Genomic DNA, 23626 nt, shown 5'->3' on the forward strand with positions numbered 1-23626 from the left:
GTGAAAATCATTATAAATCGGGTCATGTCGAGAGCTGTAGTTACACGAAGGGAGTTTTGGTCGGTTCTGTACGCGCCAGCATGCGGGACTTGTAGTTCGTTTAATTACGTATTTTCCATAGCGTTTTACTTAACTATCTTGCGACAAACTGTGACATTCTTGACATGTAAAATCATTTTTTATTCTGAAAAACAACATATGTATAATCCAAGGCACAAGTCGATCGGGACCAGAAAATAATTTATCTTTCGCCATAGACTGCCGTTCATATTTTTTCGAAAGATAGGTCCCATGGCCCGGAAGTAGAGGGGGCGGGACTTCGGCTCTCTATTGGGTTTACATGAACCACGTGACAGCCATAGCGGCGACATCAAAGAGTGTCGCAACTCTCTCTCTCTATGGCACTGGTGGAGACTAGCCAAGAGACCAAAGCTAGCAGCTAGCGCCAAGTGACGTTCAATAATCTGTAGATTGACCTACAGACCCCGGATAGTGTCTGCTGACCTGGATGATGTCATCTCTGAGCGGTCGGCTTGTTTACCTGTAATTTGCCTTTTTGTTTTTTGAACCATGGCTGAATATTTTTCCAATTCTGAGGTTGTGGATGAACCGCAGTAGCAAATTACAGGTAGACAAGCCATCATTTTAGGTCTGTTCTGTTTGGCACCTACCATGTACAGGACAATATACATATTATGGGAGAGACAGCAAGCTCAAATAGCCAGCCCTTGCAGTATTATGGAGTAAAATACACCTTAATTAAAAAATTGGTAACCACCTAAAACAAATCGTGATAGTAATAAAGGCAACATGAATGAACATCAGTAAAGAGCCACAGCTACGACCACGCAAAACCACAGTGAAACTACTCACCGAAACCACCGGCTTTTTCGTGGCCTTCTTCGAGGCAAAGTCCTTGATAAGGTCATCAAAGTCCAACTATCGGATCAATTCGGCCTCTATGGCCATGGGTGACAAACTGAGTGACAAACTGTTTGTCCAAAGTTCGTTTTTTCATCTCATCCTCCGCTAGCGATGTGAGAGGACTCAGCTCAGGCTAACCTGGGTCGGCTGCCCGCCGTAGTAGCTACTGCTAGCATTGTACGCTACGGTGTCCGTAAGAGGCAGCACTATGGGCAGCACCGCTCCACCACTACCAAACGTCTCCGGTGAACTTGAGCTAGCAATGTTAGCATAGTGCAGATTGTCCCGGTGTGTTGTAGTGGCATCGCTTCTATGAGTGCCATCCTCTTGTTTCACTTTTCTGGTGAAAAATGTTGAGATGGATGGAATTTGCTGCACCAAAGCGCCATCTTTTGGCTTCTTTTTTATTATTAATCCTTTGTTGTCCCTATTGGCTTTGGGGCCCTGGGCACACGCCCACTTGGTCCATGTGGTAATCGTCTATGCCTAAGGTCTATGCATATAAACAAACCCCTCGCCCGTGTTTTACCAGAATTTTCGTTCCTGTCCAGGCGTATGTGTGGAAACCCATCAACTTAAACTGTCCGGTACATCGTCACTGAACCATGTTTCTATAAAAGCCATTAATCCAGACTCACATTATTTGTAGCAGGCTCCAGCGTGTAGGTGCAACTCGTCCAGTTTGTTTTTGAGTGAACGGAGTTTGCAGAACAGAATGGGCGGCAGCGGTAGCTTGGTGGCCGCCACAACGTTTGTCACAAAGTGCGTTCCGTTTCAGCTCAATACGGAACGCGTACTTTTGTTTCTAAACACGGGACGATTCTGTTTTTCAAGGGCCGGTTGGCAAACCTATCCAGCAGTTCAGTCCGGCTATATAGTAGCCCCCCAGAGCTAGCAGCCCCATCAGCAAAGCAGTGGGCTATCTGGCTTGATAGCGCAAGATAACCCTCCTCCATGTCGCCAGCAGAGCAGCAATCTCATGGCTCACTAGTTACGAGTTACACTGGGTCAAGATGAGTTCTATGGAGGTTATATGAGAGCCCATTTCTCAGTGTGGGAACCTTGACAGTGCTGAATCCTGGAATAACTTCAGGTGTCTAGCTTTGGAGTTTTATCAGACCCAATTGACCATCATGAGTATACTTATGCCTCAGTTGCATAATTTTCAAGACAGAAACGATACCCAAGTTGTGCAGGAACAAAAGTGGGGTTGTAGGCTACTGCCACTTTTGGTTCCTACAAGCCCTTTAGGGAGTCTAGAAAAGTAATTGTTTGCTTTAGTTATTCTCAATTCTGCCCGCTTTGCAGTGGGACTCTGTTTCTTATCACCAGCTCCCGAGTGTCATTTCATTCTGATCTACTGTAGAGCTGGATCAGTGCAGGGCTCAGTCGGCAGGTGTTTCCTTGACAACGCTGACATCTAGTGGTGAGTGAGTCCTATTACATATCCACCTGAGACCAGTAACTTCAAACGTTATAAAACATCATCAAATAGTCACTTATGCTCAGGGTGAACTTTATTTCTCTGCAGCCGTTAAATAGTTTTCACATCTTTTCACAAACTCTCTGAGGGTTAGTGTAACTCTCCTTTAAAAACTTAAATGTTATATAAAAAATAGCTTTTATTTTAATGATATCATTCAGGCAAGATTCATTTTTCATTTCCTCAGAACATTTAACTCAATAACCTCTGCGACTAAAGAGCTTATTCGTCTGTTTTCTTGTATCTGCAGAGATGACGTCGTTGTTTGTGTTTCGAGCTTCTTCTTCACAAAGGAAATAATAAAGATCCTCATCATCACCACCAGCAGCTCAGAGGTCACTTTCTTTCCTGATTCGTTATCTCACCACTGAAGGCTGAGGACATTTATCGGCCTGAACTGAACTGATGCTGCTGCTGCTGCAGGATGAGAGGGACGATTTATTTTGGGACAATTGTTCATCTTTATCGTCTTTTCTCTCCTTCGTAAAGATAAAGGCGGCTCAGTTCAACTTCACTGAGTAATGATCACTGAGTTTTATCCTGATGGGAGGCTTTGTTTACATGCGGCTCACAGGATGAATATGAATCATGTCAGCAAGCGTCCTCCTGTAAGACAAGAACAATCACATCAGTACGACGAGCTGAAGGCCCAACCAGAGCCTTGTGATAGATGTATACTTCTGCGTCAGAAAAGCTCCACGAAGCTGATGAGTTTTAGCGGCATAATTAAAGCTTAAATCCAGATTAAAGCATCAACAAACTGAGTAACAGCACAGCATTCACTGTTTAAACTATCTTGCTTTCAAATATGTGGAGAAAATGATCAAATACATCTGCAACGTGGCTTCAGTTCAACATCAGAAGATTATCTTTTAAAGCATTTAGTTTGTGACTTTTCCTCTCAAATTTGTAACTTAAAAATTGAGACTTCAGTATTAAAATTATGACATTTCTTTTCAAATTTTGAACTTGAGTTTTCAAAATTGTCCCTTTTTTTCTCAAAATGATGACTTTAATATTAAAATTATTAAATTTTTCTCAAAATTTAAATAAATCTCAAACTTCAGACTTTTTCCCTCAAAATTGTAACAGTAACTTTGTTTTGCCTCAAAATATCACACCATTCTCCGGACCCAAACCTTTTTTCACAGCAAGCCCCCAATCTTTGTTCCAGTGACACTATACCCCAAGAAAAAATAAAAGAATCTTCAAGATCTTTTAAAAGCATTTCATTTGAGTTTTTAGTTTAAAAATATCTTGTTTAAACATTGGTGAAGGATCAGAAAAGATTATTTGTTTCAAATTAGGATGCAGCTCTTCACTTCCTGTTTTGCATGCTGTTAAATCTCTTAAATCTTTTTGTCTGTGTTCATCCATCAGAAACCAGAGTTTGTCAGTCTTTTTGTTTTTGCATCAGATTAATATTTATATCTTAATCTGTGTGTCACTAACAACAGAGAGCATCATAGTGATTTACATTAACAAAGTTTTGGTTTCCAGATTAGTTTGTGTGAATCGCCAAAGTCCAAACCAAAGTTTAGCCTGTAGCATCCTCTAGTGGTCAAATGGAGAACATTGCACTGTAAAGTAGAGCAAATCAACGTCAGCCTCAACACACTGTCACGACTACATAAACCTTACAAGTGCAATACCTCATCTCTGGCATGCAATATGCCTTTAAGCCTATATGAACTGTAGATACACGGAAACAAAGCAACTGAAATGCAGTACTTGCTAAAGTCTGCTTGATGAATTGGGGATTACAGAGTCCCTCCTGTTTAGAGGCAGACAATGCAGAGCACTAATGAGCACAATGAGAGTTTTCATTTTAGTATGAGCTTACTCATGTAAGCAGACTAGCTTTGTTAATGAACACCAGTGGGGCCACAATGTGATGAGGCTGCGGCAGGTCTTGGAGAGTTAGAGAGTTATCATTTTGACCTGGGAAAATGTGGAAAATCTCTTCTCCGAAACGGACAGGGCTAACCTGAGAGAATGTATAAGCCCTGGTATGTATGCAAGAGTGAATGTACAAGCCACAGTATCTCTGGTGTCTCTAACAGGCGATCAATGGCAAAAAATGGATTGAGAATGCCAGAAAGAGAGAGAAGCTTGACTTGAAAGAGTAAAGTTAACAGAGAGAAATCAGGATGAGTGAAGAAAGCCCGCGGCATAATGAATATTTCAGGCTATTTCTCAGCACTCAGCAGTGCTATCATTACAAATCACTTTTACCCGTTACAACCTGCTATGCTCATTCATCCATTTGCGGTTTTGTTTTTGTGTACACATTTCTCCATCAGTGCATAATTGGAAAGCAAATGTTCTCTGAGGCCGGAGCAAAATTACCAGGATTGCATAATGATTAGAGTTGTACTAAACCGTCACTGATCCAATGCAGTTAAGTTATGAAGAGAATGAATTATTTATTGGAAAAAAAACATGTCTCTTCACTCTTCACAGAATACAGACATTGTTTCTGACCTAGAATAATAAGGCCAGAAAAGAAAAAGAAATGCATTATTGTTTAGAAATAGCGTTTGTAGAATTCAAGGTAAGTTACTGTCAGAGTTTCTTTGACGAGGGAAGCTATTGTCACTTTCTTCCAAGTGTGAAAAATGCTGACTTAGTATCTTTCATCAATTCAGTCATTGTTTGTGAAAGTTTCTCCTTATTTTGATATACTAGCTAGTTATTTTAAGGGTAGTCATTATTTTCATTATGGCAAACGGGTGAGGCTGCGACTCGTTAGTTGTACTTCCTCCTTTTGTCTCATCAAATTTAAGTGAGAATGTGAATGTGTGAATGTGAGAAATGTGAGAATTCATCCAGTGTTTCTGGCCACTGAGTACAAGATGTATCTGCCACTGAGCTCAGGAAATGAACAGGCTGTTTCTTTTGTCCCACTAAAGGAGCCCAAGGCCTAACCTGACCTTTTGTCGTGATAATCTACAGTTGTTGTTGTCACATATTGCTGTCGTAACACGATATTGTGCAGTTTCCTATTTGTTACCAGAACCCCTGTAATGAGTAGCAACAAATCAGTATTCCCAGGACATGCGCGTAGCCATGTAAACATGTCAATTTGGCTTCTCAAAAGCAACAAATGACAGGGCAACATTTATGGAAACGTCTGTCTTATTAATGTGTTTGCACTTGTTCCTTGACATGATGAAATATTTCATTCTCCCAGGAGAAATGGGAAGTAATTGCCTTCAGGGCATCCTTCCAGTCGGGTTTAAATTGACAGAATATTATTTCTCCTGCACGACGTGAATAAATCTACGAACAGAAAAACTGCAGTAATCATGGAAGTCTAGCCCACGAGGCAAGAAAGTGCACATCCATGCAGATCACGGTTTTCAAATAAAAATCGGTCATACGAATGTACGTGTGCAAATAAGACACGCTGAAGTGTATTTGCTCAAGTGAGTGCCTTCACTGGATGTATTTTTGATTTAGCCTGTTTGTGTTTGAATTCAGTGAATGAGCAGTGTATCTGTCTGTCTTCATGCACTGCTGACTGAATTTGCCAGAATATTTTCCATGAAAAAGATGAACTCTGCATTAGAGATTTGGGTTTTTGAGATCTGAAAAGTAAATCTCATGATGTGGACAGACAAATATACCAATAATGGTGAAAATGAAAATAAAAGCAATTCTTCAAGGCTGAAGTCTGAGACACAATAAAACAAGGGGAATTTAAAACCCTCCCTGATGAGCAGGAATTACTGAGTTATCATAATCATTTGCCACTAACATGCAGATCGCTGCCACGGTATCACATAAAACCCTTCAGAGAATTACTGCACGAAATCCTTTTACACCACATTACATAATGTAATACTGTGTGTTGTATTCTCATTGAGGAACACCCAGACAATCGAAGAAAAGGAGATGTTTTTAAAGTGTAAATTACACTCTCCAGCTCCTGCTGTCACATCGGCCTGAAATAATATTAGTGTCAGCGGCAAAGCAGTGGTCACAGCGGGCCCCAGGGACAACTGATGGCTTCACAGATCAAAGCATTACACCATATCCCACCTGCCCGTCAAAGGTGGTTAGACAGAGGAAATGAATACTGAGGGGAAGAGATGACAGCGAGGAGGGCAAGGAGATGGATTGAGAAGATGTGTTATCTGTGTTTGTTTTTGCAAAGAGAAACACAACAACAGCTCGAGGGCTGCGGCTGTGGGTTTTTAAGCAGCTGCCTGAATCGATGTGGAGATAGGGCTGTGTGATAATAAATTTATCCACAGGCTAAATTTAATTTCCTTTGAAAGAGGAGAGTGAAGAGGACATCATTCCAGCTTTCTCTTCGTGTTTGTGACCAGCTGTGAGTTATTGGAAGATTTCTGAGTAATGGAAGAACATACAATGGTAACTCTTTGATCGTTCAGAAGCTTTCTTTTAATCGGTGCTGACAGAAAGTGAGTGAGCCTCAGCTATTTATATTTCTCTTTGCGTAGACAGGCTCAAATAAGTGACAGCCTGCTTTGCACATCAAAATGAAACCTGCTGCACGGTTTGACGGAAACACAGATGATCTTACTGGAGTTTTGTGTTGTTTCAGGTGAACACATTCATACTGAAAGTGATGAGTGGCCAGAAGTGCATTCAGCATTTACATTTTTTCACTGGCATCCACATGAACTCAAATAAATGCTACAGCTCAACGTTCTTCAGTTAAAAACAATGTTTATGGTTAATGTGAAGATGAGAGAGGCCTTTTCATGAGACTGCTTGACAAGAAACAGCAGCTTGACCTAGAATTAGTGGAAAACATGATGATATATTGTATATTTTTCTATTTTGCTACCTCTAGCTCAGTCCTTATAGAGCAAACTCCTCAATGACTTGTGCGCCGTGCTCAGTGCCCTGGCTCATCTTCCTCAGTTTTGAGCCGCCGTGACTGTCCCGTGGGCAGAACGGGATGTAACGAACCCAAGATTGGGATCGCAGGGAAGAGGTTATGCCAAAGGGGAGGCCATACACCTCCTCAATTCCAGGGGTGTCGTCAGAGTCTTCAAGATGTGGTTTGTCCCAGACTAAGAGGCCACGCTCACGTTTAGTACCTGAATGGGATTAGAAAAGCTGTTAGAAGAGACTGCCCCACTTTTCTTGGTAATGGAACAATACACCATATTGCATGTCCAGAATCTGCATGAAACTGCAATTTCCATGCACACATAAAATGCCTCATCTAACCAGGTAAAATATTAGCAGTGACCACGTAAACACTTGATGCAGCAGTTTCTTCCAGGTTGGAATGAATACACAGTGTGGTTAATCATCTGGTGGGACGAGTTCCCAGGAGGGACAGAGGACAGCATGGTGGTAACAAAATGACAAGTTGTTCAAAAGCCCGCTTGAAAAGATGAACATAGCCACAACTGATATTAGCAGCCATGCTAAAAGTGTGGATCTGTCTTGGTCAACTTCTTCCATTGAATTCTTCCATTAATTAAAAATAATTAATGCTGTCAGTCCCTGCACCACAGCTGGCAGAAACACTTGGCACGTGTCAAACAGGTATATTGTGATTAATGTTTCCGGCTATGGAAACGCGTATATCTTATCGGATCATTTTATTGCTATCACTTATCAGTTACGTAGACGCTCCCATCAGGTTGAATAACTCCATTTAACCCATTTAACTCAGGTCCATTCAAGTGTGTTAGTGAACTATGCTAACGAATCAGCGTGCTAAATGGAATGCAGCCTTATTAATGCTGTTGATCACACATGTGCCTTTTGCCTTCAGCTTACCAGGAATTGTGTTATCTAAGAAGCAGCCAAGGAAGCCTCCCACAAACATGTTTGTGGTCAGCAATATGCGCAGCACTTGGTCCACCTCTTTGACACCTGAGACACACACCAAGGACAAAACAGAAAAGTATCAGGGTAGTATAGTCAAAAACATTTCCTGACTGGTATGACTGGCTTCTTTCCCCTAACCTGGAGGTTTCACCTTTTTATTGTGTGTGTGTGTGTTGTGTGATCGCAGGAGTAGAGTCCGGTGTGTGGGAGTGGGCCTGCCAACTATTTGCAATCCTGTCTGTTTTAAAAACCAGGCTTCAGCTCCTACATGGCAACAGATCGGAGGCGCAGGTTTCATGTTAGCCTCATTTGAGCCTTATTTGTACCTTGCACTTGTTTTTCCTGTTTTGTTTTTTTCTTTTTCAAAACCCAACCTTCCCTTCCTGCTTCCCTTCACACGGACCTACTGGACTCTGACTGCCTGTTAAACTCTGGTAACATCATACTCTTCTCAGCCCTTTTGTAAACAATTATCTGTTGAACTCCTACTAGCTCCAGTGACAATAGGTTCCTTGTGTGTTAATTTTACCCGTTTGCAGGAAATCCGGATTCTTCTGGATCCAGTTCGGAATGACGAGAGCAGAAAACATGGAGAAACCGAACACGAAGATATTCCGAGAAGAATTCATGTCTGTGGACTGTTAGACAGGACAACACCACCATTAGCGAAACAGCCCTTGTAAACCCACGGATAAACGTTTTTACGCTGTTGTTTACCTGCAGGTTAGAGATTCCAGCAGCAGTTATGACTCCGAACATGACCAGGAACATCCCTCCAATCACAGGGGTGGGGATGGTTGTGAAGATGGCTCCAAATTTGCCCAGTATCCCCAGCAAAACCATGAAAACTCCACTCAGGAAAATCACTGTTCGACTACCCACCTGTCACCACAAAAACATCATGCTATTTGTATACGCATTTTGTTCAGGTAACTACTTTGCAATATGAAAACAGAGGTTCTCACACTTTCTTCTCCATTTTAACGACTCATGGATGTTAAACTCATGAGTAGATGAGAAGTTCAGAATGAGTATGTATATGTCTTACTTTGGTGATACCGAGTGCTGCCACATTCTCGCTAAAAGAAGTAGTGCCGTTGCCTGTGCCAAAGGCCCCTGCCAACAATGAGCCGACCCCTTCTACACCGATGCCCCGGTTGATGGCGTGCTTCGGGGGAGGTGGCGCCCCCGACAGCCGGGCACAGGCATGGTAGTCGCCCACAGACTCTGCCATGGAGCACACTATTCCGGCCATCATGCCAAACACACCCGCCAGGCTCACAGTCGGCATTCCCCACTGACCTGAATGAAAAGTCAGATTAGTGATTGTTGAACAGTCTTTCAGGTGAGTGTGGTTTTGCTTTGACCTTACCAGGGTAAGGAAACGTGAACCAGGAAGCCTCGCTCAACACATTTCCCTTCACATCAGTGCGAGCCAGGTGGCCATAGTGGGTTGAGTCGGCTGGTAGGACATCATAGATGGTGAGGAGGTAGCAGACTAACCATGAGACCGCTATGCCTAGCAGAATCTAATCAACATCTAGAATTAGTATCGGAGTCAGTATGTCTCATCAGATTTGCAGCTTAAAATAATGATTTAGAAAATACACTTCTTGATGAGGCGTTTCTGGAGGACATACAGGCATTATCTGGAAGATATAAAACTTTGAGGTGTGCAGTTTTTTGGTCTTGCTGTATGCAGGGACGGGGATTGGTACGAGACGAAGGTACTGAGAAAACAGGATGATCAGCACTGTGGTCCTGTGCATGTGACAAGAATAGCATGGTCATTAGAGAACAATCTCATATTCGTAATATTCAGTTTGTAAGCTTTTTCTGCAGACTACGGCATTACAAGGTGGAATTTAGTGTCGATTGTCGTTTTAGACTGTGACCTCTTGAGGTGGAAGGTCAGAGCTAAACCGACATCCTAATAGTGCTGCCTCAGACTGGTTACTCACATGGCAGAGATGCCCCAGTGGCTGCCGGCCCTGTCTCCGGCGGAGTCATACAGAGATAGTCCAATGAGAGAGACAGTGGGCGCAATGGTTAAGGGGCCAATAAAGCGCATGAGGAATCCGATGAGGCCAGAGAAGCCAACCAGGATCTGGAGGACAGAGGCCACCATGATAGAGCCCTGAAGCTGTTGACAGGAACACAATAACCAAGGACATTAGCCTTAATGTCACCACTCTTTCTATCGCTGAGTGATAGACTCTGACAATGAATATGATTGGTTACTTCCTGGAGCAGAAACCACATGTGCACACTGAATTAATCATGAGCTCTGCAGAATTTAAATCCTTGTTGGTCTGCTTTTATCTGAAGCTATGGATGCACACAGTGTTCGCTCACTGTTCTCATGCGGGTCTGCCACACTTCTATGTAGACAGGGGAGGAGGTGTTGACCAGACTGGCATTCTGAGTCCAAGCTGGGCACTTCCACTCCGGCAGGGACAACATGGCCATAGCAGGAGTCACCAAGGCAAATGTACCTCCCTGCAGGATGGGAAGTCTGCAAGTGAAACACAGAAAGAGAAATAACTTTCTCTCAGACTGGAAAAGAGTTACTGGTGAATAAGAATACAGAAGACAAAGCCTACAGAAAGGCTTGTATTTATAATTTTACATGATCAGCATGTGAGTTTAGCATGCTAATGTCTGCTACTGACACCAGGGAGCTTCCAAAGATTAGTTTACGAGTTTGGAAAATAATTCCTAAATAACATGGTAAACATGCTGCCCTGACATGGCTAACATGTAGTTTATATTATATACCAGAATTAAAATTAATTATCAGTCATGTTTCTCTCCTCTGACCGGGGCGGCTGTGGCTCAGTAGGTAGAGCGGGTTGTCCACAAACCAGAGGGTTAGCGGTTCGATCCCCGTAATGTGCCACATGCCGAAGTGTCCTTGAGCAAGACACTGAACCCCCAGTTGCTCCCAGTGCGTGGCACTGGTGTGTGAATGTGTGTGTGCTTGTGTGAGCGAATGGGTAGATGTGTCTATGACTGTAAAGCGCTTTGAGTACCAATAGGTAGAAAAGCGCTATAGAAAAGCAAGGCCATTTACCATTTACCCATTATAAGACCTTTTCACTCTCCAACTCTGCTATAGTTTTAACAAACCCTTGAGAAAAATGTCTGCATGTTTTGCACTACGCTAATGAATAGTTAATACTATGAGGCAGTATCTGTCCCAAAAAACATGTCTCGAGTATTTTTAATGTTGTTTTAGAGTTTATTATTTCCTTGATAAAGACTTTAAAAACGTTGATGACACATCCTGTACTAGGGGGCGTATACAAATTTTGCGGCCAATTAAATGCTTTTTCTAATGTTTTTGTCCCTCCTTCTCCCGTGGCTTCAACTCTTAGCTTTCAAATGTTTGGATGGTGCCTGTACACGCCTTTGGATTTGACCAATCATAGCAGACTGGATTTTGGGGAGGAGGCTAGGCCTCCCTAGCGCTGATTTTACAGATACAAATAGCTTCTGATTTTACAGGATGCTTAGCTGTGGCACAGACTTTCTTATTCTCACCTGACACCGAAGGTAACCTGCAGAATGGTGCACAAGCCAGATACAAAGAAAATGGTGTTAATGAGGCGACTCTGGGTCAGGCTGTCGTGTTGCAGACAAAGTCCCTCAGAGAGAATAAGAGGGATGGAGATGATCCCACCGAATGCTGTCAGGTAATGCTGTAGAGGAGAAGGAACAGACAAAATGACTGTATGCATCAGGCCACACTGGCACAAGTAGTACACACATAGAAGAGCTATAATGCATCCATGTCTATACCACTTACAGTATAGTGTCTTCTCTGTGCCAGTACAAGGCAAAAAAGATTGCATTTGCGACCACTGTCCGCAATAACACCATCGTGAAGAAGGCCAGACAGCATCTCTACCTCCTAAAGACGCCTCAGAGACTTTAAGTTCTTTTACACCTGCACCACAGAGAGCATCTTGTGTGGGAGCATCACCACCTAGATGGGAAATTGCACCAGGCAGGAACTTCTGGCTCTCAAAAGGGTGGTCCGTTCACCGGCGCGGACCAACAGAACCCCCCTCCCCAACAGGACATTTATACTAAATGTTGCAGGTTAAGGGCCAAGAAGATCCTGGAACAGCCCATTCACCCCGGACACTCTCTCTTCACCCTACTGCCATCATCCCGGCGTTTCCACTGTCTGAGGACAAAGACTGAGAGGCTGAAGAAGAGTTTCTGTCCCCATGCCATCCGTCTGCTAGACTCTGAGCCTTAAATGGACTTAAGTACCACTGCATCACTGCACTTTAATCACACAGCTGCTTTAAAATATTGTAAATGCATGTAGGTACGAGCTACTCCCTTTAAGTTTACATTTCAAGTTTACAGTCTATATTTTATTTTTCTCAGTTATACATTTATACTTATATTGTTTTTATACTGGCTACAGGTACAAAAATACTTTTCACTGTGCATTGCACTATGTACAACTATTATGTATCTTATCTTATCGTGATGATGTGAAGTAATGTTACAGTCATAGCCCTAGTCATGATGTTAATCATAAAAATATCACCAGCATAGATTACACTCACCTGAATGGATAGGAAAATACAAAGGTACCAAGGTGGGACATCAGTTACACAATAGGTTGGTTTATTCCTTTCTTTATCTGAAACACAGCTGCTCCCGCAGGTTTCTTCTGCCTTTTCATCAGGTCGATCATTGACTTGCACATCCATCTGCATAAGTGCAATATAAAAGATCGAAAGATAAAAGATTACTCATCTACCATCAGGACTAAGTTCTCCCCACTAAACATCTCTTAACAAATAGGCAAGAAAAAGCTCACCCGGAGTCATACCAATGCAATAACTGGCTTTCAGATGAATTTAATGACTATACACATGTACCCACTTTTCATAGACCTTGCTGTCACTATGTTTTTCTATTGGCTGCAAACACGAGAAGCCATAAAACAAGCAAAGTTAGAAATGTAAAGCTTTAGAAGCTGTATTAAAAACACATGTTGAGCTGTGCGTGGCCTGCCAGAGAACTGTGTGAACATTTAAAAACTTTGATCCTAAATGACTCCCATTGTTCCAAATGAATAATCACTGCACACCTTTATTAATAAGAAACAGGCTCAGGACATTTTTACAGTATAGCACAACATGAAGCGTCTTCTTGATGTTTCCAGGTGCCTTTTGATATTGGGTAGAAGAACAATTTTATATGCCATCAATAAGTTCTTACTAGGTACTTACATCAAATCCAAAATTGTCCCTCCCGCTGCTTTTCTTCCCCATGGTGACTCCTCTCTAAATCCTCAAGACAAGGAATCAGAGTCTCAACGTGTCCACAGGTAAACAGCTGTGCCAAATGCCGAGGAAATTATTTACTCACTCTCGTGTGACGTCATCTTTGCTTGGACTGCCTTTCAGACTTTATTATTGTGATCACGCGTAGTACCATGTGTTCACACCAGGACTAAGTTCAGCTCACTAATTGCGTTACATCCATGTCAATCATTATTAACTATGTGGTATTCCTGTTTACAGCAATGGGTTTGCTGTTTACAAGAAATAAAATCTGATCACTCTGTAATCTATATATGATCAGTGATAAGCTGAGGTGGATGGACTTCTTCATCTCGCCTAAAACACAATATAAGTTGTTATGTCACTTTAAGCATTGTATAATATACGGATGAACGAATGGATACATACATAGCTAGATGGATGGTGGGTGGATAGTTTCCTCAATGTGCGGAGGTTGCTTTCTTCTTTAATGTAGCTCGTGTTAAGGAAAAGGAAAAAACTTCCTGTGCTCAGAGATAACGCTGACAGCTACTATCTGGTGCTTTGTTTGATCATGTCTTGCATGTACCGCTTTTCTCAATCCTTTTGACGGGACAAAATTGTTAGATGAAAAGATTTAGGCCTTCAAAGAGAAGGCGCCTCCTACCCTCAGATGGAGAATGTGAAGACCAATTAATATGCTAAGACTGGTGCAACAACTTATTTAGGAAACTATCAGATAAAAGCACAGTTCAGCCTATGGTTTTATATCAGGAGTGGTCCTAACAATTACATGGCAGCAACAGGGTCAGCTGTGGTGCTTTCCTTTTTGTCACTTGGGAGGTATTTGATGTCAGGTCATAGTAACCCAGATTCACTGGGCTCCTGTCAATCCTGTACAGTCCATTTAGAGCCTAAGGCTCACCTATTCTCACTGAGCTGAATTAATGACACTAGTACTAACAGCTTTCGGCTTTGCAAAGGCGAATGAATGGATATGAAGACCAGAACTGACAAACAGAGTAAGTCGTGTCTACTGAAACGCGACTACTCGCCCTAACCCAAACAATCATCTAATCTGCATTCCGGCCCTCAGCAGCACCGGCCTTGCCCCGCTGCTGGAACAACCCCCCAGGAGATCGCTGCAGTGAGATGCTCTGTCCTATTCCTCCCTCCCTTCCTTTCAAGGACACCTGTTGATGGTTGACTCCGTCTGGGACCCGATCAGGGACGTCTCCATGGCAAGCGACACTCCAGGCTTATCTACACACACGCACCCACGGACACTTATACACATGCACATATGCATGGTATAATTATATGGTATAATTATAATAATATGAATAAACAATAAATTTGGAATTTAATTTGCTTCTCCATTTATTTATGTTTATATCACCTCCCCTATTAAATTATTTTCCCATTAGATTGTTGTTTTTTGTTTTTAGAATTTATTCATTTTTAAATGTATTTGGTTTGTTATATTTCTACTTTGCATGTATTTACTGTACTCACCTGTACACATGTAACTCTTCATGACCCACCAACTTATTTATTTGTGTATTTCCTTGCTACATTTCATTTATGGTTCATTATCCAATTAGGGTAATTAGTGAGTAATATGTTTATTCCTTAATGTATTATTTATTTTGGCAGTTACAGTCCGCCGCAGATGATGATGACCTCAAAACTTTAGTCATTTATATTCTAAATTACACTTTATGTGGGACATCAAACTTTAATGTCACTGGTTGCGGAGAACAAGCACATCATTAACTCCCTGCAAAACTTTTAACGCCACCTTATCGTTTGCGTCATTAGCATGCAGGTTAATTTTTCATGTTTGGAGTGTAGAAAGCCATTTCAGCCAATTTGTGGGTAGCGAGGGAGAAAAACAAAAAAGAGTTCTTTGCCAGCTGTATGTTCATTAAAACACAAAAGTGCTCCTTAACTTGTTTTGCTGTGAGTATTTAGAGTCAGAATCGTCTCTCAGGTAATTATTCCTGCTTGTGCAAACCATTGACTGTAGGTGCAAACTGAAACAACTGTAGCGATGAAAAAATTCTCACTCCCCGTTTCTTCTCAGCTATTCCCCCCCTCAGGAAATGTTACACATCAACAGCAACACTGCACCAAGGAATCATCGTCCTGTGCTGCATGACTTTCCATCATTTGAAGTGCGACAGCTTAACAGTCACACTTCATTTAACAGGAGTGGGGCTGAGATTCACAATCAGACACATTCATGCAAAGTCTGCACGTTCACTGACACAGCATCACAGACTAATTTAGATACATTCCGGCAGAAAGAGGTGAACTGCGTAGATGTAGACACAAGGGTTGAAAGCAGCAAAGAACATTGTGTCAGCAGATGTCACGGCACATAAAGTATTTGTTGATGCGGCATACGCACCATAGTCTCTCAGTAAAGCCTGGGACACATAAAGACTGAACATCCTATTGAACCATCTATGCTATAGTCTGAGTTTTTATTCTTCTGTCACATTCTTTGTGCATGCACATGTGTATGTGCACGTGTAAACAGGTGATTCAGAAGGACATATCCATTTTTATGTATTCAGTATGGAGGCCACAGAGCTGTTATCCTATCCTAGACTTCACGTTATTTTACTGTCCTGCTAACACTTCGCATGCATCTCTGCACGTCCTCCTCGCCTGAGGAGCCTGTGCAGGGTCATACATCAAACATGTAAGTGTTTCTCGCCACACCGCAGTCAGATGAATGGCTCAGTTGTTATTACTTAGATTACATATCCCAGACCATTACTAAGTAAACAAATACCAGTACTATATCAGTCAATAACAAAGCTCAACTTCGCTCACAAACTGATTTGAACTCATATTTTTCAGCATTATTTTTTTGCCAGTACTTTCTAATGATTTTATTGTTTAATCCCTGATTTAAATATTACATCTTTGGGTTTGGGATTTTGTAAAAAATCCATAAAGTATTATGTATGTATGTATGTCATTTTCTCCAGCTTTACATGAACTCTTAAAACATGTCTGAATTAGTTTGAGCATTTGGATGCACATTCACTCCTTTGTCAAATAAATAGAACAGGTGTGTGTGACAGATGTCCACTTGGAGTCAGTCTACTTGTAAATAGATATATTTACGTAGTGTTATGTGTCGTTTTAAAGAGACTTCCGGAACAAATGTGAGCTAATGCAATTTGCAATTTAAATCTAGGGTAAAGGTTACCCTTCAAACCAAAAGGCCTCACTGACTTTTGCCAGCAAGTCACCCTTGAGGCTTCATCTGAGGTCATTGTCTCTAACTCAAGCTTTTCACACTTATTGACAACCTTCAAACCTGAGGGAGAATTTAGACCCAATAATCACATTTCTCTCTCACAGCTGTCTCGGGCCTGACATCGAACCACTTGATGCTATCACCCCTGTGAAGAATGTTTAACATCAGCGTCAGTTTAACTAAAGACCAGAAGGTCACGGCAACAAAGATGCCCGAGGGCGGCATCCATCATCTTTGATACCACTTCAGTGTGAGAGGCTTTTAAGATACTTTTAAGATGGTATGTCATATTTATAATCTAGAGAGACATGATGAAGCTCTCAATGATTAGTTTTTTCCTTCTTAACAACTGTTGCATGCAATTTCTTTGCAAGTATTATTCAAAAACTGCTACTTTCCTGCATAGATGAATCACTTTCAATATATTGACTTATTTTTTTACAGCCTCCCTGTTGAGCCCAAGGAGATAAAGAAGTTCCTGTGGATATTTGGTGGTTTTCAAGTACTAGATGCTTGCAGTCCTAATCAAGCAAGGCACAATATTCCCCAGCACCGAAACACAAGGCCACGCAAAATGATTACCTGTAAATTGCGGTTCTCCAGCATGCTGCTAAGCTGCCTTTCCCCTGCAGCAATTAGTGGGCATAAAACCAAAGATGTGGAAAGGCAGTGCTAATTTGTAATTTAAGGGAGCTCTTTAGAAGGAGACTCAAATAGACAGAGGCCTGTCTGTGCAGTACAAACATAAAAAACGTTTTTTTTTTTTTTTTTTTTAAATGTAACCTTTGCTTATGTTTGCTGATCCTGTAAAGAATGTGAAGAGCAGTGAAGAAGGTAAGCAACAGGAGAAAGAGTTGACTACTCTTTTAAAAGTCATGATCAGAGTCTGAATCGTAGTCATTGCCATGAATCCTCACACATACGAGGAACTTCTCTTGGTGGTTGGTGCAATGCAAATAACCATAGTGTCTATGTCTAAGCAAGAAATAAGGACAATATAAAACAGATAAATAATATGTAAAATGTTTGAATTTAAATGAAAAGAGGATAATCAGAGGATAAGTCCTCGGCTGATGTGGGCTTTTTGAATATGTATCTTGGTTCAAACACATTCAGTCGGCTTCTTATAAGCAATAAGGCAACAGCAAGCTCACAAACATCATGCAGCCCTGTTCAAAAGAAAATTTTAGACACGCGCTTTAACAAACGATTCGTCGGTATCGGGGTTTGCATCACAATTACGCATCTGAACTGCATAAACAGGGATAGTTTGCATTAACGCTTAAAAATAAATACTCGTGATGAAAACCCGGGAGCACATGCGGCAGGACCACATTAAATATTCATTCTCTGCAGAGGTTCGGTACAAAAGGCTTGTAAACATGCTCTGTTCCGTAGCCGCCTATCTTTTGTTATGTTTAGGGCAATGGAAAATGTATGCTGAGCCACAGCAGGTGTAACTTGTGTGAGCAAGCTGTTGGCTAAAAATCATGATGAGAACTCAGGCCATACGACTCTACAACACCTCCCTGTGAGGAAACAACTGGACTGTGGTCTTTGCTGCTGCTACTGTATATTTTTTTTTACACTGCATTATATATTTATATTATTATATATCTGTCTGCCACTCTAGGTTTGACTACTACATAAATATCTTCCAGATTAAGATTAAGCTATTCACACTCTGAAGAACTTAAATGTCATTGAGATTTCTGATGAAACCCATAGCTGTGTATCAGTAGCAGGAGCTATGCCACAAATAAATATATAAAGGTCACAAATAAATAGCTCTTTACAAAGCCTCAGTTCTATGGCAAAGGATTGGCAAGGTTTAGGTGTAAAAACAACATGGTTAAGCTCAAGGTACTTTGTAAAGATAAGTAGGCCCGTTATGTATGTAAAATCACTATTCTGCTGTCTGGAACAAAACACTGCAATAGTTTTGTTACCGTCTTAATCAGCTCAGCCCCTAGAGGGCATTGTCACAAAAATATATTTCTCCAAACACTCAACATTTTTCTGAGTGTGAAACAAAACAACTCAGAACTTAATCCATTTCGGTCAAAAAACATGTGGAAAGTCTGCAAAGAGCCGTATGATTATTTTATTTCATCCTATTTCTATGTGCTTGGAGTCGGTAGGAGGTCAGTCTGCACGGCTGCCTGAAAGGAAGCCAATGCACAATCTCTGCAGGCCCAAAACATGGAGGAAGCTTTTCTACGTGAGCAACAGAGGTGCTATCTCCATTATCCAGTTCTGAATCCGTACCGATGATGTCTCACACAGTCACCAGTTTCTTGACATTGAAATGCATTGCTACTGAGAACCCATCTGAACAAATGATCTATGATGCCATTTTTATGGGAAGGTATCGTTCTCTCCAGCAGAACAGAGTTTTTAAATGTGTTCTGCATCGGTGCGCCTGGAATGGCTGTTTCTGCATTAAAGTCTGAAGAAAGAAAGCGATCAGCGCTGAGGACAAACACAGATTACCGTTAGTGTGGCTTTTCCTCTGTAGGACTGCTGAAAGAAGAGGAGGGACTGCACAGACTGAATCTGAATCTGAAAACATATGCACAAGTCGACAGTGTGTAATTCCTCTCACTGCCAGAAGGGGGAGAAAAAGTTCTGCAGTGTAGCTTTAAGTCATAAATACTGCAACAAAACTGTTTACTATCATAATGCATACTGTCAATACTCACCTGAAGAATGTTTTATAAGAAGAAACTGTTTTGTTCATGTACACTGACAAACAGGATCTGTTGTTGACTTGATAAATGACCCTGGGATGGACTTTTTTTTGATCTCGCATTCATGTAAACCTTAGATGTTTTGCGATTGGAGTTTTGCTTTGGGGGACTTTTGGCTTTTCAGCAAATTCCTTATTATAAGATGCATCTAAATCAAGGCTATTGCAACCACACTGAAAACTGAGAATGTAAGAAAAATAATAATAAAATAATAAATATACAATATGGAAAATAAACTTTCCTGTTTTGAGTTTTACCAAGCAAAACCAAGAATTTGCCTCAGTCAAATAGATACTAATTACAGATAATAGTGCAAGATTGCCATGATGATAACTGACAAAATAATGTATCATGTCAACAAATTAATAAATACTTTAAAATGGTAAAAGATAAAACACAATGTTTCACACTGATTGATATGGGACATAATCACATCAGTATATAGGGCATTATTTGCTTGTTTCTTTCTTGAGCGACAGTCAACTGGAAAAGACCATAATTTAAGTTTATGTCCAGAATTACACATGTACATATAATTACTGTAAGTTCCATCAAGCTAAACTCTTCCTCTGGCTTTTTAAGATATTTTCCCCACTGTGCTGAGTGCAGTGTTGGCATTGCATTATTCTTAACCCCGTGGCTTTCATTAGCACATTTCGCTAACCAGCTAACCACATTAAAATGAGCCAGTCCTGCAGTCCTGCTGCTGGTATTATCTCCTTCAGTGGGCGAGCCACAAGCATTCTGGCTGGACGAATGTGTTTTGACATCCCCCGTGACTCATGCCACAGTACAAGCCAGGGTGATGTTATTGTATATAATTGATTTCACTCTGGATATGAAGCTGTCACACAAGTAGGAGAAATGGGTTATGTAGTCAAACATGATGTAATCATAGAATGAATTACCTTTCAGCGTTGGTCAAACATGTTATTTTGCACAGGAAAAAAAACCCCACAGCTATAGTGTAAATGGCTTAATTGTCTGAAAACAATGTTGTTGTTTTTTTTTTACAATAACCCTTATTCATAAAGAATGGCCTGCTCAGCCCCAGTCATGATTTATTCATATTTAGTCTTCCTTACTCATCATCCTTTTCTCTTCAAATACCTCATTAGACTCCTGCCCTTTCTCTTACTACTGAAACAACTTACTGAAACAGTCTGTATTAATAAAAATATATATGGGTATATACTCATGGGAGATGGGACAAGAACTCAATTATGCAGTTCCTTGAAAAAGCAATTCACACATGTGCCTGTCTGAAATGTACTCACTTTTCATTTGTCATCAGTTTCAGATTCACTTTCGCTGAATTCTCTTCCAATCTACAACAGAAAGGAGCGTCAGAATCTGCAGATCTTGAGAGGAGCCTCTAATAATCAAGTAATACATATTTTAATGAGCCTTCACCCGCATGACTGATAATGGGGATGATTCAAATCCTGTATTAAACAACAAATCTGAGCTGAACCCTCTTTAGGGGCCTCTTCTTCCTTTCACGGCCCTTTCAGGTCCTATTGAGAAAGCGCCATGCTGCTACTATAGTGATGCTAATAGCAGTGCAGTTTGGACGTGCGGAGACATGATAAGAGTAAAAGCACTCCATCATCCTGTTTGATGAGCGCATAAACAGCCAAGCAGTTTTGTAATGACACCTGCATGGGTCATTTGGAGGTTCATTTCCACTCTTTGGTGCCTGTTCTTCTCCGTTGTGTAGCTCTGCTTCACCTAAAATGCCCGCTAAGTGCCGTGAAGTGTTTATTGAGAATCCAAAAGCTGCAGATGAGCAGAACTGGATCACAAACGGGGTCACTATATCAGGGCATAAGAACATCAAAGTCCCAGGTTTATTTTCAAAGTTGTTTAGGAATACGTTGCACTAAAGCCCTGTATCAGCTGCCATGATAGTGAGACCTGTGCCCTGCTTTATAATCTAATCCTGATGCCTGTGTGGGTCAAGGTGTCACCATGTGGAAAAGTCCACTTCAACTCTGTGAGGTGCAGTTGTGGCTTATAGGAGTGACATTAGTTCTGCACCGTGCATCCTTAGTTAAGCTGCCAAAAATTGAGGAGAACAAAGAGCATGACCGCTTTGACCAACATTTGGGTCCACACACAGGTTGCTGGCCGTCTCCCCAGGCCTCACACCTCCACATCGGCTCCATTCATGTTGCGCCTCTGCACATTTTTGAATTCCCCGGGAGTTAGGCGCATTCAGGCGCTGCCAAGATTGCAACAGGCAGTGCCAATCACATCGGGCTTCGAGGCTGCTCTTCAGAAATCCTATGGGTCATATACAGTTACTGGAATTGATTCGCTTTGGAGCCAGCCTCAAGTTGCCATTTGGCACTTCAGCCCAGGAAGTTGTTCCATGGCGACATTGTATCACAATTCAGGTTATTAAGGTCATTTCACAGACACAAAAAAAAGTGACCATAAAGGAAAAAAGCACCAACAAAATACACCACTCGGGCATAACATTATGACCACTGACAGGAGAAGTGAAAAACATTGACCATCTAGTGACAATAAAATGTTCTGATGGAAACTTTTGGACCTGGCACTCATGTGGATGTTACTTGTACCTTTGACCAGAAACAATATCAAAAGAAGTGTTTGGATGTTCTGCAAGAAAACTCTTACTCAAGTTCAGTGCATGGTTTTTTTTTTTTTAAATGTACTGACAATTATACCAAATAACATTTTCAGCAATCAAGATAATAATATTCTTCAGCTTGCAGACATTTCTTTGCTTTAGATCCTCTTTCTCAAAAAAGTCATGTAGTAATTAGACATGAAGCAGAGGGATATTAGAAAAAGTAAGTGTATTTGGCCAAACATGACGTACACAGACTCCCCTATTGTTCTTGGACTATCATCAAAGTCTCTCAGTGGTTTTGAGCCAAACATGAAGCTTGTCCCCGCCGCAGATCAAAGCCCGGGCCGAGGCTTTCATGTGGCGCACTGCGTTGTGCTCGTCGTGAGCCACTCGCCTTTTGTTCACGCACGTAAATGGCTGTGATGAAAGGAGTGGTGTTGTTGCAGACAGGGGCCGATCCGCCCTGCGATGCCGCCTGAGCAAATCCCCTCTTCGCCGCCTGTAAGCTCGTGGCTCGCTGAAATATTAATCAGGACAGGAGCAAAAGCAGTAAAACCACAACACCAACGTGTCGCATGTGCAATGAGCACACACACACACACACACACACACACACCCGTGGACGTACACACGCTTTGCTCAGAACGACCGACTCTATATAATTTAGCGGTTCAGTGCTTTTGATATCGAGTGGCTGAATAGCTCGGTGTGGAATCAAACATGACTTCCATGCAGAGAAAATATGGGAAACTGCAGAGCCGTGCTACCCTACAGCCGCTCACTGAACACAAAGCGTGCAAAATTGAAAATGGCCCTCCTATAATTCACACAAAAGACTGGCATAATTGACTGCTTTAGATCATTATTGCTTGGACGTACAATACACCATCTGGTGTTACAGGTTTATGCTCTGAGCAGTAATTATTTCAGTCACCTTAATGGAGGCTATCTGCAGAAACAAAGATAGATGATGGTAACCAGTCATGTAAGCACGCGAAGCACAGGCAGATTTATGGAACACAATATTCCCATTTTGCTTGCAGCTGTTGCTGATTCTGGACTTGTGGCTTCCAAGACATGATTGAATTTGAATGTACCGTGTCAGACATGCAAAGGTCAGTGCTTGTAGTGTAAACATTACCATGTAGAAAACATGTACAAAAGCCCACAGATGAGGCTAAAACATTTAACATTTTAGATATTTTGGGCATCCCATCCCCACCGAGAAACGAGGAGCCGCTGTATGAGGAAGCAAGGAAATAATAAAAAATAAAAATCACGCAAAGAGGCAAAAAGAAGATGCCTGCAGTTGTCAGTTTCAATGTTCTGAGCTATGCTGAGTCGAGCCTACTGCGTTTGAGCTCTGTCGCTGCACATGCCAGCGCATCCCATGCCAGGATTGGTTATGAGGGCAGCAGCAGTCACAGACTATGATACTGTTCATGCACAGTCTAGTTTCAGACAAAGTTGAGTGCAAAG

The 23626-nt window shown here is 41.6% G+C and overlaps 1 protein-coding gene across 1 annotated transcript; it reads right to left on the reverse strand.

The window, feature by feature from the left end:
• Window positions 1–6449: 6449 nt before the first annotated feature.
• Window positions 6450–13997, reverse strand: LOC311499794 (solute carrier family 23 member 2-like). The gene is made up of 12 exons (XM_084560916.1): window positions 13948–13997; window positions 12814–12960; window positions 11771–11928; window positions 10583–10742; window positions 10189–10370; window positions 9868–9988; window positions 9600–9756; window positions 9276–9529; window positions 8945–9109; window positions 8757–8865; window positions 8177–8272; window positions 6450–7482 (listed from the first exon to the last, which is right to left on the reverse strand). Exons 2-12 carry the CDS (start codon window positions 12958–12960, stop codon window positions 7241–7243), a joined length of 1791 nt encoding a protein of 596 aa, XP_084417042.1. The 5' UTR covers window positions 13948–13997; the 3' UTR covers window positions 6450–7240.
• Between the last annotated feature and the right edge of the window lie 9629 nt (window positions 13998–23626).

This window comes from Chelon labrosus (assembly GCF_963514085.1).
Source record: "Chelon labrosus genome assembly, chromosome: 14".
Lineage (NCBI taxonomy): Eukaryota > Metazoa > Chordata > Actinopteri > Mugiliformes > Mugilidae > Chelon > Chelon labrosus.

What these genes read in the sequence shown, in the direction of transcription:
- LOC311499794 (XM_084560916.1), bottom strand. Translation starts at nt 12,960, where the DNA reads ATGGATGTGCAAGTCAATGATCGACCTGATGAAAAGGCAGAAGAAACC. An exon ending in ATATCTTCCAGATAATGCCT is followed by an intron (nt 9,757 to 9,867) that starts GTATGTCCTCCA and finishes GATGTTGATTAG; the next exon opens with ATTCTGCTAGGCATAGCGGT. An exon ending in CTGGAATCTCTAACCTGCAG is followed by an intron (nt 8,866 to 8,944) that starts GTAAACAACAGC and finishes CCTGTCTAACAG; the next exon opens with TCCACAGACATGAATTCTTC.